This window comes from Sciurus vulgaris, assembly GCF_902686455.1.
Source record: "Sciurus vulgaris genome assembly, chromosome: 1".
In the NCBI taxonomy this organism is placed as follows: Eukaryota; Metazoa; Chordata; class Mammalia; order Rodentia; family Sciuridae; genus Sciurus; species Sciurus vulgaris.
Window position 1 is genome coordinate 39,944,025 of NC_136461.1, and position 20,315 is coordinate 39,964,339.

The 20,315-nt window shown below is 34.5% G+C and overlaps 1 protein-coding gene across 1 annotated transcript in view; it reads right to left on the bottom strand.

Annotated features, from left to right (window-relative positions):
- Nucleotides 1-20,315, bottom strand: part of FAF1 (Fas associated factor 1) — a 488,868-nt gene that overhangs the window by 159,410 nt on the left and 309,143 nt on the right. Inside the window, exon 9 of the mRNA XM_079154561.1 lies at nt 9,305-9,400. Coding sequence (XP_079010687.1) covers nt 9,305-9,400 — 96 coding nt within the window. The remainder of the gene's footprint in view (nt 1-9,304; nt 9,401-20,315) is intronic.

The following is a 20,315-nucleotide window of genomic DNA, read 5'->3' on the forward strand; positions in this document are numbered from 1 at the left end:
CATACTACAGAGATACAGCCACATCAATGTTCATAGCTGCTCAATTCACAATAGGCAGATTGTGGAACCAACCTAGATGCCCCTCAATTGATGAATGGATAAAGAAACTGTGGTATATATATATACATTTGAATATTACTCAGTCATAAAGAACATTAAAATTATGGCATTTGCAGACAAATGGATGAAATTGGAGAATATCATGCTAAGTGAGAAAAGCTAATCTCAAAAACCCAAAGGATGAATGATCTCGCTGATAAGTGGATGATGATACATAATGGGGTGTGGGAGTGAGGCAAGTATGGAGGAAGGAGGGACTGTGTAGAGAGAAAAGAGGGGTGCGATGGGTGTGGGGGGGAAATAATGGAATGAATCAAACACCATTACCCTATGTAAATGTATGATTACACAAATGGTATGCCTCTCCATGTACAAAGAGAAACAAGATGTATCCTATTTCTTTACAATATAAAAATAAATAAATTTAAAAAAAGAAATTCCAATTTAAAAGGAAGATATATTTAGTTACAAATATGTCTTTTTTAGTCTAAGAGATATAAGTGTAAACAAATGCTACTGGAGAATAAAGGACAGAATAATTTAGTTTGTGCAAGTCTTCACACGAAGAAAGATTAATGTGGTAGAATATGTATATGGGAAGGGCATTTGTAATATTAAGTGGAGAAAAACTCAAGTGAGGAGTTGAATATTTAAAAAAATAAATAATTCAAAAAATCAAACTGAATTATCTGTTCTAAGTCTGGGAAAGAAGTAGTAAGGGAAAAAAAGGTTTAATAGAAGTAGGTTGTATCAGTCCTTAAACTAGCAGGCTAAGATATTTGGACTTCACTTTGATGGCAATAAGAAAACCACTATAGACATAGGTAGAGGATTGTTCAAAGAAACAACTTTGATGTCTTTGTATTTTCAGTGGTGTGGATGCATGGCAGGTTAGACCTGAAGACTTGAGAAGGGAGACATATATCAAAGTTCCAAGGAAAAGAAGTTAAGACCTTTATTTGAGCAGTAGCAATGGAAATTAAAGTAACAAATGCAATGTACTTTCAGCAGAATTGATAAGAACTGCTGACCACATAGACTTGAGGATAAAGAAAATGGAAAAGGAAAAAACACCACTGCTGAAATTTCTAGTTTGGGTAATAAAGTACATAAAGGAGGTCAAGAATCAGCAACAATATTTTAAGAAAACAAACACCAAAGAAACCTAAATTTATCATCCGAAGGTCTTGGGTCAAATATTCTATCATTTCCAAATGACTCTTGACAAGTGCCTTCACACTCCAATTGCAAAACGTGACTAATACTAACCCCAGAAGTGCTGTGAAAATTAAAGGACATGACATAGTGTAGTATCTTACCAAAATTATACTCTGATTTTTAACAGTTAGGTTCAACTTTAATCACATAGTAGATAGAAGTCAACTTTGAGTTGAATGAATAAAAGATGAAGAAGTAGAGTCAACTAGCATAGATCACTCTAAAAAGTTTAGGTGGGGGGAGGAAGGAAGGAAGGAAGGAAGGAAGGAAGGGAGGGAGGGAGGGAGGGAAGAAGAAAGCGAGGGAGGGTGGGAAGAAAGAAAAGAAAAGAAAAGAAAAGAAAAAGAAAGAAAGAAAGAAAGAAAGAAAGAAAGAAAGAAAGAAAGAAAGAAAGAAAGAAAGAAAGAAAGAAAGAAAGAAAGAAAGAGAAAGAAAGAAAAAGAAAGGAAGGAAGGGACGGAGGGAGGGAGAAAGAAAGGAAAGAGAGAAAGAAAGAAAGAAAGAAAGAAAGAAAGAAAGAAAGAAAGAAAGAAAGAAAGAAGGAAGGAAGGAAGGAAGGAAGGAAGGAAGGAAGGAAGGAAGGAGAAAGGAAAGAAAGAAAGAAAGAAAGAAAGAAGGAAGAAAGGAGAAAGGCAGAAAAGGAAAGAAGGAAGGAAAGAAAAGAGAGGAAGAAGAAGGAGCTAAAGCTTGAGGGGGGTGTAGGGTCTGAAAAAATATATACATTTTTTCAATGAGAATATCTAAACATGTTTTTAAGATGAAGAGAAGGAACTAATATGGGGCAGAAGTGGGGTGATAAAAATCTAAGAGACACTCTGTACCTGATGATCCAAGTATTGTGGATAAGGCCAAAAGGGGTAGAATCAAGACAATGGGCAGAAAGTATACTCCAACAGCAAAAAGACTTCTTAACTAACAAATTAGAAGAACAAATCTGATGCTATTCACTATAAAAATGCTTTTCTTTTGAATAGTTAAAAAGTTCATAAAAATCTCAATGTATCAGATCAATTGATCTGATGGTTTCAAAGAATCATTTAAATAGTAACTGAAATAAACAGGTTTTGGCTTGGGTCAATAATGGGTGATAATATGAGTAAGGAGATGAGTTTTTTGTACATGTTAAGTTCAGTTTCATACAGAGTGAGGTGAGGTGGGCAGTCAAGACAAACGTTTAAGGGTCAACTGGATTATTATTTGGCTTGTCTATCTGTTGTGCAATGTCACATAATGTTGCCTCCTGTCTCCCATACTATATACTTGTATCACAAAGTTTTAAAAGAAATACAGATTTTGGGCAGAAATTACTCATCATTAATTTCATTTTGTTAGGTATATAAGTTTTGGTAAGCTTTAGGTAAGACTTTGCTTTATTTACAGCTAGATCCCCAAACAGACCTGTACTTGGCATATGGTACATATGCAATAAACCATTTATTAAATGAATACTAAATGAATCTTCGCTTTCCTTGAAGCCAAAACCTAAGCATCATTCTTATCTCCTATTTGTTTCTGATTTCCCATAGATCCTACCGGACATCAGGTCCTACCAATTTTCCATCTAAAATATTTCCTTGAATCCATTTCCTTCTTTTTACTAGCAATGTTTTAGTTCAGGATCTTATCATCCAGTTCCCCCCTCCTAGGAAATATGTATTTAAAAATTTAATTCATTTACTCTCTCATTCTTCAGATCTGAGCAGTTATCTTCTGGTTTTTATGTTTTTGGTACTGGGGATTGAACTCAGGGGGAACTCAACCACTGAGCCACGTCCCCAGCCCTATTTTGTATTTTATTTAGACAGGGCCTCAAAGAATTGCTTAGTGCCTCACCTTTGCTAAGGCTTTCTTTGAACTCAAGATCCTCCTGTCTCAGTCTCTGGAACTGCTGGGATTACAGGCATGCAGCACTGTGCCTGACTATCTGTTGCTTTTTACATTTCACCAGCACCTGCACTGAAATGTTTTTAATTTTTCAAAGAAAACTGCTGTTTATCAAACCTCAACCCTAGGAAACTATTGCCTATATTTGTTCCTACTCATACTTCTTATGAAATTGCTCTAAAACATCATTCTGCAATTTCCCAATATTCTTTTTCCCCCAATAATTTTTTGTATTTAAATGGATACAACATAAGTTACCAATTTAACTGTTTTAATGTGGGCTCAATGTTGTTTTAAATATAAGTATTCAGTTCAGTGGTATTAAATGGTATGGAACCATCATCATCATCATATATCTCCAAAACTCCAAAACTCTTTTAACCTTGCAAAAACTGAAATTCTATACCCATTAAACAATGCTACACCCCTCCCTTTCTCCCAACCCCTGGCAACTACTATCCTACTTTGTCCTTTGTCCTAATTTTGATTACTCTAAATACTTCATGTATGTAGAATCATATAGTATTCATCTTTTTATGACTTTTATTTCACTTTGTGTAATGATCATTCATGTTGCAGCAATATGCAGAACTTTCTTCCTTTTTAATATGCTTTTATACAGATATACATTGTGCTTATTCATTCGTCTGTTGAGGGGGACCCTTGAGTTGCTACTCTGTCTTAGCTACTGTAAATAATGCTGGTATGAATATGGGTTTACAAATATCTAAGACCCTACTTTTAATTCTTTTGTGTATAAAATCATTAGTAGAATTGCTGGATTATATGGCACTTGTAGTTTTCATTTTTTGAGGAACTGCCACATTGTTTTTCACAGCTGACATATCCTTTTACTTTCCCACCAACAGTAGATCAGGGTTCCAAATCTTCTACACAATTGCCAACACTGCTATTTTCTGCTTTTTCTTTTCTTAATAGTAGTATTCTAATGAGTTTGAGGTGGTATCTCACTGTAATTCTGAATTGCATTTACCTAAGGAAGAATAATGTTGAGCATTTTTTCATGTGCTTATTAGACATTTGTCTACCTGCTTTTGAGAAACGTCTAGTCAAGTTCTTTGTCTATTTGAAAAAACACTTTAATTGACAAATATTGTATTTATTTATAGGGCATAATATGTTTTGACATATATATGATGGAATAATTAAATTAAGCTATATTCAGGAACTCACTACTTATTTGAAAATTACTTTTAACAATTTTGAAATACACATTAGCTGTAATCAGCATGCTATGAAATAGCTCTCAAAAACATATTCTTCCTAACTGAACATTATACCCTCAGACCAACCCTCCACCCTTTTTAAAAACATTTTTTAGATGTTGATAGATTTATATGTGGTGCTGAGAACTGAACCCGGTGTTTCACACATGCTAGGCAAGCACTGTATCACTGAGCTACAACCCCAGGACAACTCTCCATTTCTTACCCCACATCCCTTAGCCTCTGCTAACCACCACTCTACCCTCTCTCTACTTGTAGGAGTTTAACTTTTAGTTTCTACATATAATGAGGATTGTAAAGTGTTTATTTATACCTGGCTTATTTCACTTAGTTTTATGTCCTCCAAGTTCATTCATGAGACAAATGATAACAGTTTTCTTCATTTTTAAGATTGAACGGTATTCCATTGTGTATATATACATATTTTCTTTACCCACTCAATAATGAATAAGTCATTCCTTATCTTGGCTACAATGACATGGTAGGTAATGCAGACATCTCTTTCACATTCTGATTTCAAATTCTTTGGATATATGCTTAGAAGGAGGATTGTTTGATCATATGCACTTCTGTTTACAGTTTTTTAAGCAACCTCCACACAGTTTTCCACAATGGCTACACTAATTTATATTCTCACTGAACAAGTTATTAGGGTTCCCTTTTATTACAACACTTGTAAAGCACTTTAATTTGGATCTGGAATACCGGCCAAAAGACCATGTATTAAAGGCTTGGTCCCCAACTCGGTGCTCTTGGGAGCTAATGGAAACTTTTAAGAGGGGAAATGGAATGGTAGTCCATGTCAAGGATGGTGCCCTTAAGGATACTGTGGAATCCCATAACACCCACCCCTTTCTCTTTCTTTTCCTTGCCAGGAGGTGAATAGCTGTGCTCCACCATGTGATCCCCATCATGATGTGCTGCACTGCCACAGGACCAAAAGGGTCCAATCAACCATAGACTGAAACTCATGAAACAATAAGCCAAAATAAACCTCTAAGTTGATTATCTCAGTTTGTTACACTAATGGAAAGCTAATACAATTTTCTTCTTTTTGATAAAGCCATTCTAACAGGGGTGATGTCTTATTTTGATTTAAAATTTTCATTTCCTGAATGGTTAGCAAGGTTAAACCATTTTTTTTAATGTCTGTTGGTCATTTATATGTCTTCCTTTGAGAAATTTTTATTCCAGTCCATTAGGCAATGACTATTTTTAATTGAGTTATTTGTTTTCTTGCTACTGCACTGAGTTCCATATACACTGTAGATATTAATTCCTTATTATATGTATAGTTTGTTAATATTTTCTCTCAATGTGCAGCTTGTCTCTTCACTTTGGCATCTGTTTCCTTTGCTGTGTAGATGCTTTTTAGTTTGATGCAATTCTACTTATTTATTTTCACATTTGTGTTTTGGGGGTCAAATCTGAAATATTGCCCAGACCAATGCTATGTAGATTTCCCTATATGATTTATTAAAATAATTTTAAATGTTAGATTTTGTGTTTATATTTTTCATCCATTTTGAGTTGATTTTTGTATATGTTATAAGCATGCAATTTCATTTTTCATTCTGAAGATACTGTCCTTTTCCTGTTGTGTATTCTTGGCACTTTGTTGAAAATCGACTGAACCTTGTAAATTTATGGGTTCACTTTCAGGCTCTCTATTTTGTTCCACTGTCCTATGTGTTTGTTTAAATGCCAGTTCCATGCTGTTTTAAATATAATAGCTTTGTAATATATTTTGAAATCAGGTAGTGTGATGTGTCCAGCTCAAGTCTTTTTGTTCATGTCTGCTTGGTTATTTTGAGTCTTCTATTGTAAGAATTTTAGCATTTTTAGAAATTCCTTTGAAAAACATCAAAACAGGAATTTTGATAAAGATAGCACTGAATGTATAGATCACTTTGGGTAGTATGGACAGTTTAACAATATTAATTTTTCTAATCCACGAACATGGAATCATTTATTTCTACCTTCTTCAACTTCTTTCAACAATGTTTTATAGTTTTCACTGTACAGATTTTCCACCTTCTTGGTTAAAATTTTAAGCATAACACACACACATAACTATTATAAATGGAATATTTTCATTATTCCTTTGGTATACAGAAATGCTATTAATTTTATTGTTGATTTTTTATCCTGAAACTTTATTGAATTCATTTATTAGTTCTCACAGTTTTATTTTATTTATTTTATTTTTTTTAATAGCTTTTCCTATGTACAAGATCATGTCTTCAGCAAACAGAGGTAATTATACTTTTTCTTTTTATCTATGTGGATACAGTTTCTTTCTCTTGCCTAACTACTCTGGCTACGGCTTCCAGTGCTATGCTGAATAAAGTAGTGTGTTCCAGATTTTAAAGCAAACACTTGCAACTTTTCAACATTGAGCATGATGTTAGCTGTGGGCAAACTATACCTGCTCTTTATTTTGTTGAGGTAATTCCTTCTATACCTAATTTGTTGAGAGTTTCCTTTTCACAAGAAAGTATAGTAAATTTTGTTAAATTATTTCTATGTATCTAGTGACATGACCATGTTTCTTGCCCTTCATTCTGTTAATGAAGTATTATAATTATTGACTTCAGTATGTGTAACCATTCTTATATTACAAGGAGATATTCCACTCAACCATGGTGAATAATGATCCTTTTAAAGTGCTACTGAGTTTGGTTTACTAGTACTTTGGTGAGAATCTCTCCATTTATGTTCATCAGGGATAATGGTCTATAATTTTCTTTTCTTACTGTGTCCTTGTCTGGCATCAAGGTAATGGTAGAATTGTATAATGAATTTGGAAGTATTCTATCATTATTGTTGTTTTAAAAGAGTTTAAGAACTAGTGGTAGTTCTTTAAATGTTTGTAGAATTCAGTACTGGAACCTGTGTTTTTTATTATGGGAAAAATTTTATTACTGATTCTATCTCTTTACTCTTTATTTTTCTATTCAGATTTTCCATTTCTTCATGACTCAGTCTTGGTAGGATGTGTACTTCTAGGAATTTACCTATTTCTTCTAGTCTATCTAATTTATTAGACAGTACAGTGGACCTCCTTTACCTGCAAGGGATATGTTCTAAGATCCACAGTGGATGCTTGAAACTTTAAGTAGTACCAAACGATGTACATAAACTGTATTTTCCCCTATATTCTCAAAACTCAAATTTAATGCCTTTTCCATCTGAACTAAATAAACACTCATAAGACACTGTAGGCATAACTTTTACAGTTTGAGGTGTGACAACAAAGCTCACAGGAATTTCTTTTTCCTTTTTCACAGTTTAATGCAAGAGTCATTTTTTTAAAAAATATTTTTTTATTAGTTGTTGATGGACTTTTATTTCATTCATTTATTTATATGTGGTATGAGAATTGAACCCAGTGCCTCACACATGCTAGGCAAGCATTCTACCACTGAGCCACAACTACAGCCCTGCAAGAGTCATTCGTACTGTAGATCTTAGCAACCACAGCATACAAATTTCTTCTTTCCTTATTAAGTCAAGAACTCTTACCTTTTTCCCTAAAGGAAATACTTTACAGCTTCTCTTAGTCTCTTAGTTCAATGTGGTCTAAAGTACAGAGTGTAAATTTAATGCTTCGTCAGTAATTTTTGACTTGGATGATCTGAAAGTGGGATTTTGAATTCCCCTACTATTATTGCATTATAGTCTGTTTCTCCCCTCAATTTTGTTAATATCTGCCTTACATATTTAGGTACTCTGATGCTGGGTGCATATATATATTCATATTCTTTTAAAATCATGGTGATAACTTTTCATAGTGCATAGTAGGAGCTCATTAAGTACTTTTTATTTTTATATATAGATTTTTTTAACTGATGTTATTTGCAGTATTCCAATACTGCATCTGAACCCAGAGCCCTGCTCATGTTAGACAAGCACTCTACCACTGAGATCCACCCCCATCTTTCATTTAATAGTTTGTTACTGGTGGCACTGGGGATTAAACTCAAGGGTATTGTAGCACTCTGCTATACCCCCTGGCTTTTCACATTTTATTTTGAGACAGGTTCCTTCTAAGTTGCTAATGGTCTCATAAAGTTGCTTTGGCTAGCCTTGAACTTGAGATCCTTCCTTCTGCCTCTGCCTCCTGAGTTGTTGGATTGTGTGTGTGCCACCAGACCCAGCTTAAATGATTTTTAAATAAAAAAAAAAATGGGAATGTCTATATTTGTTTTACCATCCCCTTATATCCAAGGTCAGAGTTAGTTATGGAATTACTACCTGTAGGCATAGAACAAAATTAAGATATTACCTTTTAATGTCCTACAGGCCTACATAGACACATAGACACACAGGCACAGCATACATATCATGTTCAATCTTATCTGCCTCATTGTTTTGTTTCTGCAGCACCCTTATTTGTACTGCTGTCACTGAAATTTTTATACCATGCCATGGCTATCAATCTACAGATTTATCACCCTCAACTCTGAGCACCTTCGTAATGGTACAGTGCCATTCATCTTAATTATTCAGTGCAGACATATCTGGCTCATAGAAGGTACTCTAACTCAGTGAGTTAAAGGACCTACAGAATGAATTCTAATAAATGTACTCAACTATAAAGTCAGCAAAAAAAAAAAAAAAAAAAAAAACCTTTGTTAACCTGACAGTTCTAAGTAAAAATCATTTCAAACAATCAATCTGAATTCTGTCTGTTGAAATATGAAACTAACAGAACATGAAAGAACACATTAGCAATACCTTGCATGGAAAGTTTCTGCCTTCAGGAATTTACTGAGGCTTTATTCATGCTACATTAACTTAACCAATGCATGATTGTGGCAGATAAAAAAGAACAGGAAGTGGGCAAGCTGGTGGAGGATATATGCCTTCTGTTCAATGAACAGCAGGCTTACCTCTTCTGACTGTTCCCGGGTCTGTGCAGGTGAAGATCTTCTTCCCACAGTAAGTCGATGGCAGGGATAAGAGAGCCCTGATTCAGCAAGACACATCTATGGAAAGTAGAATACATCACTGATAAACAAAATGTGGCCATGCTTCACAAAAGACTTTTACTCTTTAACATTATTTTTGAAGGCAGATTAGAAAGCTTATTCTGGTAGCCTAAGTGTAGATTACATTACCAAGAAGGCTTTGGAAATTTGAAGTTTCTCCACATGAGATGCTATGGTAGCCAAGGATAATGTTCATGAGATGTTAAGCAGGGTTCCAGAAAACTCTAACAAGTCAAAAATAAGGCAAATCACACATACCTCCTGCCACCAGTGTGTGTCTGCTACTTTTCTCATTAGCAGAATAATACCTTAGTTTCATAATTCTCAGGGTAGTAAGGATACCTCAAGAACATCTGCTAAAGGCATTTTTTGTTTGTTTTTAATTAAGATACATTTAAAAATTTTACATGTTTCAGTATTAGCATACCTTAAGGAAAATAAAAAATGAAAGTATAATTTGAAAAAAAAAAAAGCCTAATACAAGCAAACTTACACGCCAACAATTCACTGATGATAATTTTAGGTAACATTATAACAGTAGTATAGTGCATATTGTATATGGTATATTCTGTGCCAGGCATTTTATCCTCATGTTATTTTAATAACTTGTCTATCAACAGGTTATTTATATTTCATGTCATTTTCTACTACATACAAAAATTTAAACAATATTAAGGGTTGGGGTGTAGTTCAATGGCAGGATGAATGCTGAGTGTATGTGTGTGAGGCCTTGGGTTCAGTCTTTAGCACCAGAAACAATGAAAATATTAAACAGTCCAAAGAGGGTGTTTTTCTTGGTATAGACAAAATGGCACACACATGTGCTTAGGTAATAATGATGTAAATAAAATTTTGTTTTATTATTAGGAATAAAATAGGGCATCTAGCACACTGAAAATGTCATTTGGTAATATTTTGAGAAGGTATGAATTACACTGATATACGACAAAATCAAGTAAATTCATAAAGAATAGCAAAAGAGTGAGTTAGGTATAAACAGAATTCAAACATGTTTAATCAAGCTAATTATCTTAAGACAACTATTGGAATGGAAAATAGAAATTTCACATAACTCTCCAGGTATTTTCAATCAGGTGACTTGTGCACTGTTGTATAGATTATACCATAAAAAATCATGTGTTTGATTGTTTTTCTTTTAGTATGGTTAGAGGTTTCTGTTTTCTTGCTTTTGCATCAAAAGATTTTGACATACTTTACAAAGACCAGAAGACTTAATAATAAAAAAGTGCAAAATTGCATCAATTCTGGACTTTTTTTTTTTTTTTTTCCAGTGGCGGGAATTGAACTGAGGGCTTTGATGCTTGCAAGGCAAGTACTCTACCAACTGAGCTATATCCCCAGCCCTCAACATTTTTATTCAATCATGTACAACAACATAATTGTCAAAATTGAGTCAACTTAATTCACTTTACCACAAGCAAAACCCAAATCTAAGTTAGATAAAAAGCATACACTAAATTTCAACATGTTACCTTCATAACAGTCTTCATTTGAAAAAAGTCTATTTTTCCTACTCTGAAATCCTTTTGTAATAAAACAGCAATGAAATGATAGTAAATGTCACTGACAATCAGAAGCAATGTGATATAATGGAAAGAGATCTAGACCAGAAGCCAGAAGACCTTGATTCAAGCACTGCCTACCCTCCTGATCTTAGGAAAGTCATTTCTCTTTTCTAGTCCACAGATGTCTTATTTATTGATTGAGGTGAGTAGTTTCTGCCCTGAATACCTCACTGGACTACTTCCCCCACCCCCAAAGGACTAAATGTGATAAGGTAAGTAAAAGGTGGCTTTGAAACTGTACAGTATTAGGCAGAAGATCTGTTATAATTCTAATGATCAGTATTTTTAGGTCTTCTACAGTGCTGGTCTTTCAATGCAGCTTAATCATGTATCGGTTAAAAAGAAAAGATGACTATTTGAAGGAGTTGGAGGAAAACATTAAAAATACACAGTACTATAAGTGGGCTCTTCAGTGGGTTTGCCTCCAGTTACCAACATGAACTTTCCCCATACATACTACTAATTATTACTGAAGACAAGAGGAGAAAAGATACTAGCTCTTTCTCCTTCATCTGTAAGTGATGCAGTAGGCCTCTGCATCACTCCTGTTTTTTGGATTCTGGGCTAAAGAAATTAAAGTGCCTAGAATTTCTAAGTTACTAGTTGTCTAGCACTGATTTAAAAAAAGGCACAGTGTCTGTCTTAAGGGAACATCAATACCAGTTGGCAAGACAAGACATGCACATTAGAGGAGGTACAGAAAAAGAAATAGAAGTTGAGTAAGGCAGTCTCTTTCTATAGGACTGGTGATCCATTGGAAAGAACACTAATTACTCAGAAAGTGATATCAAAAAGTCAGGGCTAAATTAAATGTTTACTTGGGACTTACAAGTAGCTTAAACTTACATATGTGATATGAAGTCAACAAAGCCCAGTCCAGTTTGGATAAATCACTCAATTTCCCAAAGACTATGGGTAAAATCACTTAGAATTTCTGTACCTCAGTTTTCTTACATAGAAAATGGCATAATATAGTCTGCTGTTTATTTACAAAAGAGACTAATATAATCTATATAATCACAGAGTTGTTATGAAGATTGAATGAGATAATATAGTGAACTTGAGTGATTAAGCAATCATAAAGTATCAACACTATTATGTTGGGGGTATTTATTTTGTAACAAATTAGAAAAAGGAAAGAGGAACTGAAAATTTGTTTGATTTTATAGCTGAAGATTAAATTTTAAAAATGTAGATTTAAATACCATATTTTGGTGGTTAATTGATCTATGTATCATGGTTACCTTTTTTTTTTGTGATTATCTTTTAATCACAAGATTGTTTTAACCAACCAGAATGAAGGACTGTGACCAATTTTCAAAATCTATTTTGAGTTTACTTAGTTTTTCTCTGGTCTCATTAGACTGTAATCCTCTGACTTTCTATTATCAATGAAGCAAAGATTCAAAATAGTCTCACAAGCCAGTGACGGTAGTGCACACCTGTACTGCCAGAGACTTGGGAGTCTGAGGCAGGAGGATCACAAGTTTAAGACCAGCCTCAGTACTTAGCAAGACCCTAAGCAACTCAGTGAGACTTTACCTCAAAGTAAATAAAAATGACTGCTGATGTGGCTCAATGGTTAAGTGCCTAGGGTTCAATCCCTGGTATTTAAAAAAAAAAAAAAAAAAAAAAAAAAAAAAATCGCAATACCAGAACTTCAACTATACTACAAAGCAATAGCAACAAAAATGGCATGGTATTGGAACCAAAATAGTCAGATAGATCAATGGTACAGAATAGAGGACACAGACACAAACTCTAATAAATACAGTTTTCTCATACTAGACAAAGTAATGATCTTGATAAAACTTAACTTTAATCCGAGCAATTCCAGAGGCTGAGGCAAGAGGATGGTAAGTTCAATCAAGTCTAGCCACAACAATGAAGTGAGAGCCTGTCTCAAAATTAAAAATAAAAAGGATTGGGGATGTAGCTCAGTTTGAAAGCACTCCTAGGTTCAATTCCCAGTACCAAACATACACACACACACACACACACACACACACACACCATATTTTACACATTGATTTTTTAAAGATATACATATGGTAAAGCTATAGTATCAGAGTTGTTCAGTTGTATTAGTAGACATGTCACATACAGGTAAGGATCCTATAGGCTGCTTTACCCTATGTAAAGTATGATTACACAAATGGTATGCCTCTACTTCATGTACAAACAGAGAAACAAGTTGTACCCCATTTGTTTACAATAAAAAAAATTTAAAAAAAAAAAGAGTGAACTCAAAGGCAAACTATGGACTTTGGGCAACAATGAGATGGCAATGTAGATTCATCAGCTATAAGGAATGTATCACTCTGGTGGGGTCATTGATAATGGGCAGGCTATGCATGGAGACAGGGAGGGGTAGAAGGGAAATCTCTGTACCTTGTTCTTAATTTTACTATAACCTAAAATTGCTCTAAAAAATAAAGTCTGATTAAATGGCAAAAAAAAAAAAAAAAAAAATTACTGAAAGAAAGTTGTTTTATTTTTTAAAAAATATATCTCAAGCCTGACATTTTCCTAACAAGGCACCACCATAACTAATTCAATCCAGTTTTGGGAATGCTACTGGGCATTAGCATTGAATATAATCATCATAATCCTATGAAGGTATGAAAGTATGACTGCATTGCTATATTGAGGTGTAATTGACCTACAATCCACTGTACCTATTTTGAAAGGTATAATTTGAAAAGTTTAAACATATATATATATATATATATATATATATATACCCCCATGAAACCACTCAATGTTTTTTAAATCTGGATAATAATTTCTAGTTTTAAGATGTCATAAATAAAATACTTGGGAATCAATCTAACAAAAGAGGTGAAAGACCTCTACAATGAAAACTACAGAACATTAAAGAAAGAAATTAAAGAAAACCTTAGAAGATGGAAAGATCTCCCATGTTCTTGGGTAGGCAGAATTAATATTGTCAAAATGGTCATACTACCGAAAGTGTTATACAAATTCAATGGAATTCTAACTAAAATTCCAATGACGTTCGTCATAGGAATAGAAAAAGAAATCATGAAATTCATCTGGAAGAATAGAGACCCAGAATAGCCAAAGCAATCCTGAGCAGGAAGAGTGAAGCAGGGGGTATTAAAATACCAGAACTTCAACTATATTACAAAGCAATAGTGACAAAAATGGCATGGTATTGGCATCAAAATAAGTAGGTAGACCAATGGTACAGAATAGAGGTCACAGACAGAAACCCACATAAATACAGTTATCTCATACTAGACAAGGGTGCCAAAAACATACAATGGACAAAAGATAGCCTCTTCAACAAATGGTGCTGGGAAAACTGGAAATCCATATGTAGCAAAATGAAAATTAAACCCCTATCTCTCACCCTGCACAAAACTCAACTCAAAATGGATCAAGGACCTAGGAATTAGAGCAGAGACCCTGCACCTAACAGAAGAAAAAGTAGGTCCAAATCTTCATTATGTTGGCTTAGAACCAGACTTCCCTAATATGACCCCCCAAAGCACAAGAAAAAAAAGCAGAAATCAATAATTGGGATAGATTCAAACTAAAAAGCTTTCTCAGCAAAGGAAACAATAAACAACGTGAAAAGAGAGCCTACAGAGTGGGAGAAAATTTTTTCCACACACACTTCAGAAAAAGCACTAATCTCCAGAGTCTATAAAGAACTTAAAAAACTTTACACCAAGAATACAAATAACCCAATCAACAATTGGGCTAAGGAAATGAGCAGACACTTCACAGAAGAGGACCTACAAGCAAAACAGATATATGAAAACATGTTCAACAACTCTAGTAATAAGAGAAATGCAAATCAAAAGTACCCTAAGATTCCATCTCACCCCCATTAGAATGGTGATTATCAAGAATACAAGCAACAACAGGTGTTGGTGAGGATGTGGGGAAAAAGGTACACTCATACATTGCTGGTGGGGATACAAATTGGTGCAGCCACTCTGGAAAGCAGTATGGAGATTCCTTAAAAAGCAGAATGGAACCACCATTTGACCCAGCTATCCCAATCCTTGGCCTACACCCAAAGGACTTAAAATCAGCATACTGCAGTGACACAGTCACATCAATGTTTATAGCAGCTCAATTCACAATAGCTAGATTGTGGAATCAACCTAGATGCCCTTCAGTAGATGAATGGATAAAGAAACTGTGGCATATATATACAATGGAATATTATTTAACCATAAAGAATAATAAAAGTATAGCATTTGCAGATAAATGGAGTTGGAGAATATCCTGCTAAGTGAAATAAACCAATCCCAAAAAACCAAAGGTTGAATGATTTCTCTAATAAGTGGCTGATGATACATAATGTGGGGAGGTAAGGGAAGAATGAAAGAAGGATGTTGTGTAGATGGAAATGAGGGGTGGGTAGGGGGCAGGGGAAGAAAAGATAATAGAATGAGACAAACATCATTACCCTATGTACATGTATGAAGACGCAAATGGTATGACTCTACTTCGTGTACAATCGGAGAAACAACAGTTATACTCCATTTGTGTACAATGAATACAAATTTTAAAAAGAGCTCATAATATGTATTGGTATTAGGAGAAGTGCTTATGCATTACCCCACTTAATTCTCATAATAACCCTGCTCACAGGCATTACTGTAATACCCATTTTAAAGATGAGTTAAGTAAATCTTCCACAGATGAAGAATCGTGTCCAAGGCACAAAGGTACTGAGAGGTGAGCCAAAATGAATATCAGGCGGTTTCATTTCAAAGTCAGTTAAAAAGTATCCAAACAATTATTAAGGCCCTACTATATTCTGCCCTGTGGTCTGGTAAACAACAATTATTTTCTGTGGCTTAATTAAAACAGCTACTCCTGAGACCATCATTTGCCAGGTACTATATAGTATATATTTAACATAATATGTCTACCATATGTGACAACTCTGCAAATTAAAGATTATGATATGAAGATCACAAAATAGGCTTAGAGATGTAGAGTAACTTGTCCAATATAAATTAGCTACTAAGTAGCAATCCAGATTTAACCCCAAAGGCCATGGGATTTTCTTCAACATCACCTTTCTAACACAAAACCTTGTTTTGTTTTGTTTTGTGGTGCTAGGGATTGAACCCAGAGGCTTATGTATGTGAGGCAAGCACTCTACTAACTGAGCAATATCCCCAGTCCCACAAAACCTTCTCTGGGTAGAAGATCCTTAAAGATGACTGCTGGATCACTCCTTTAAAATTTTCAGATGTTCACTGTTCAGCTGGACAGATTACTGAGGTAGTTTAAAGCCGAACTCAGTCATGAGGTTGAAATTCCATTTACTGCCAACCAGAGTGCAAATCAAAAAAGCTTATTTATTTTTATTCACAATCCAGGCCTTTTTTTTTTTTTTTTTTTTTTTAATGTGCTAGAAGTCACAGAGCTTTAAGTTTGTGGCAGGTTGAAGCAAGCTTATTAAGAATGCTACTTACCAAGTGCACACCCACTTGTCTGGGCTAGCCCACTGCCACATTCTTGTAGCAGGGTTAAATAGCAGTTTAGACACCTCATAAGAAAGCATACTGTTAAAAAGGAAATGACTAAGAATATTCTGGAACCAATGGAACAGTAAAAGAGATGAGCAGGTCAAGATTAATTATGTACAAAACTTGTGTAAATAGCTCAAAAAATGGTGTCTGCAGCCTTGCCTTGCTATATTCTCAATTGATTTGGCAAGTTGGTAAGGTTCAATGAAATAAGCACCAACAGTAACAAATGGTTGTTTTTTTTTTTTTTTTTTTGCTACATATGTAAGCACAAATGCTACTAGGCAAACAAGCAGAGTTGGAAGAAACAAGGATGACTATTATAGACAGTCATTTTAGACTCTTAAGATATCAGAGTTGGAAGGGTCCTCATTCATTAATTGCTAGTATTTTAACGAGGAGACAACAAATCATGAAAGTCTTAGCTAAGTCAAATGAAGCTGCCACACCTTCCTTTGCCAAGCATCCTCTGCCCCATTCCAAACAAGTAATGAGAATTTCCAGGGAGAAAATATCAGCAAGTCTATTCTCGAACCATTCCCAAAAGATTTCAAATGAGGGATAGTTTCTCTCCACACAAAAATCTAGTTTAATTTCTCTACTTATGTGCAAGGTAAGGACTGAGTAAGAAGGTAAGATTGTCCCCAAATCTCACATCTACCTAATAACAGAGTGAGCATGTTTTTTCTTGACTCCTAATCAAGAACTTTCTGCCAAATATTTTCCAAAAAATATTTTGTAAAAGATACTATAGCTAGTTGCAAAATAAAAAGTATCTTGGTTGAATTATCTCAAATTTTCTTAAAAATTTTTGGAAATATATATGAAAATAATTTAAAATGTTCCTGACTTGTATTTTTTTTGTTTCATTCTTTTAATTTGACAGGATTTTTTAAACCACACAGAATGCCTGATTCACATTAAAAGTGCCCACATTTGTCCAACCTTGAGTATTAAATCAAAAAGAGGTTACTCGGAATGGGGATATAGCCCAGTTAGTAGAGCGTTTGTCTCGCAATCCCCAGTACCGCAAAAAAAAAAAAAAGATGTTACTCGACACACCAAGTTTTGTTGTTGTTGTTTTAAATCTTCTATTGCATTTCAGTTCACCAAACCAGATTATATCATAGGGAAGCATAACAAAATTAGCAAAATTTCTAAACAGATAAACTTTTGTTAACCAGACATATAGACATCATAATATTCTTGGACTTCATTACTTATTGATTTCAGTAAGCACACCAGAAGTCCTGAAGCACTTCATAGTACCAGAAAACTTCTAAAGAGCATTAAGCTATAAAACAAGAACAACAGCCCTATTAGACCAGCCTGACACTGCCTAGTGGCATGATTTCTCTCACATATATTTAGAGAAAATATCAGGTTTGCCCATAGAAAAGTACTAGCCTCAGGAAAGTGGGCAAGTTGCAACTTTAAACCAAAGAAGTCATTTCAGGTGAATCAAATGTTTTGTTTTGCCACACTGCCCCTGGCGATGGGATTGCATATCTGTAATTCCAGATACTCAAGAGGCTGAGGCAGTAGGATCACCAAGTTTGAGGCCAGTTTGAGCTAATTAGAGAAACCCTTGCTAAATAAAATAAAAAATAAAATAAAATGGGCTGGGGATTTAGTTTAGATGCAGAATGCTACTGAGTTCAATCCCTAGTTCACAGTGGGGTGGGGGATAGGTGGGATCTGTTATAAAGTCAACTACTGCACAGAGGCCAATAATCTATATTGTGAATTAAAATAGCTCTTGTTTCTCATTTCCTCCCTCTATTGCTTTATGGAATTTAATTGCTTCTGAGCACCCTCTGGTGGAGGGCAGAAAAGGTAAAGAACATAATAAATAGCATTGTTTCTAATCAGTAAAACTGATTAGGGGAAAAAGAAATCTGGAACATGCGCATGTTTCTTTTGACTTCTTCTTCCCCATACTACTTAATACTTTAGAGCTAGTTGATGAATAAATTATACTAACAATATAGTTGCTCAGAGTCTATAATTTGGTAATTAAAAACAATTATTAAGTTCTTATTATATGTCTGGCACTTGGATCCAGGCAACCTGGTCTTGGAGTCTGGCTTTTGTTAATTTCATTTCCCAGGGAAGTTGCATGACCTCATAAAATCTTGGATTCATTATCTGAGAAACAGGAATATCTTTTTTGATACCAATAAAAGTTGGTAAGTGAAACTGCCTAGCATAGTGGACTTAATTTATTTTGTTAACTTAAAAAAAATCATATATACACAAAACACTTTACCTTTGCATCCTTGACAAAAGAAGGATTACCATACAGATATTTTCAGTTGCAAGGCCTAATTGTTTCTGTCTTTAAGAGTCTAAGCTTAGGTAACAGTGCTGGTATCATTTAAGTGTTTTATATAAGTTTACATCAACTACACTTAATTAGTATGTGTTCTGAAACATACAGAGCAGCCAAATATATTAATCTTTTTCACATCCAAGATATCCAAAGGATGTTCACCAATATTTAGTAAAACATTTTCTTTCTAACAAAGTACGTTTGAATTTTTAAGGGATTCTTATTTCTTCTAACATAACACTCTCATAAGTGCCACCCAGCAGAATGTGTTTCTTTAGATATACTGTAGCTCAGAATGCTTGGAAGAGACCATCACTACCTGCATATGACTGAAATCTTAAAAGGGATAAATTACAAAATGATGTCTAAAGTAGAACCTGCCATAGGTTTCCCATTCAATTCTTGAGATGAACTTAACCAAAATTGAAAGAAAACAACAGGCTGTCAGGTGCAAAGGAAAGAGGTGTCTTGTCTGTTGAGGTAACTTTAGGAGACCAGTTAAGCCTACTGAGAACATTCAGTTTCAAAACACTTAACTAGACACTTCTTTTCTGTTGCCAGTATTAAAGCAAAACAAATATTGTTCTTCTATGTCCTGAGGAAGCATAGTGCCCTATTATGACTTTCCCCCTTCAATGTTGTCTGTAGAATGACTCTGTGTAAAATCACTGGAAGAATAACATATGGGAAGACAACTGTACATAAAGCAAAGGACCTAGGTTAAAATTCTAAATCTGCTTCTTATTTATTGTGTGATCTTGATCAACTCTCATAGCTTTTTCACCAGCAAAATGAAAATTCTGAACTGGACGATTTCCAAGTTCTTTTTTCTCACTCTGAACAATTTTTTTTCTGTCTGATATTCAAGGCTATAACCTGAACTTTCTTTCCAGTTATTACTTTTTAATGTACTGTATACAAGTTTATTTGCTCAATGATCCCAAAATGTGTCTTCCACTTGCCTACTCCTAGGTTTTTCCTATTATTTTTGCATAGGATTCTCTTAACATTCTTTCCTACTTGTCCACTTTATAGGTGTGTGAGGATCATATGTAAAAACATACTTCAGACCTCAGTTCAAACTCTTTCTAAAATTAGCCTTCTATAACCTTCCTCAATCTCAAATTTTTCTTTGCCTCTAAAGCACTTAGTGTCTTCTGGCATTCAATCATACCCAATGACATATAGAAAAATTATCTTTTATTCAACAAGTTCCTAATGGAAGGACCATGATCCCTAGATGGGAGGTGAGTAGGTGGAGACAAAGGGGGAATCTTACAGGTAAAGGTTTACTGTGGGTGGCTCAAGGAACAAAAGTGAACTGAGTGAAAAAGTCACATTATTAGAGATCAAAACTGTTGTCCTACATTTGTACAAGTCTGCCCAAGCCATATCCTGTATAACATTTATGTTACTGGGGAAGAAGTCCAAAGAGAAGCAGCAACACTGCTTCAATGAATGCAGAGGATCAG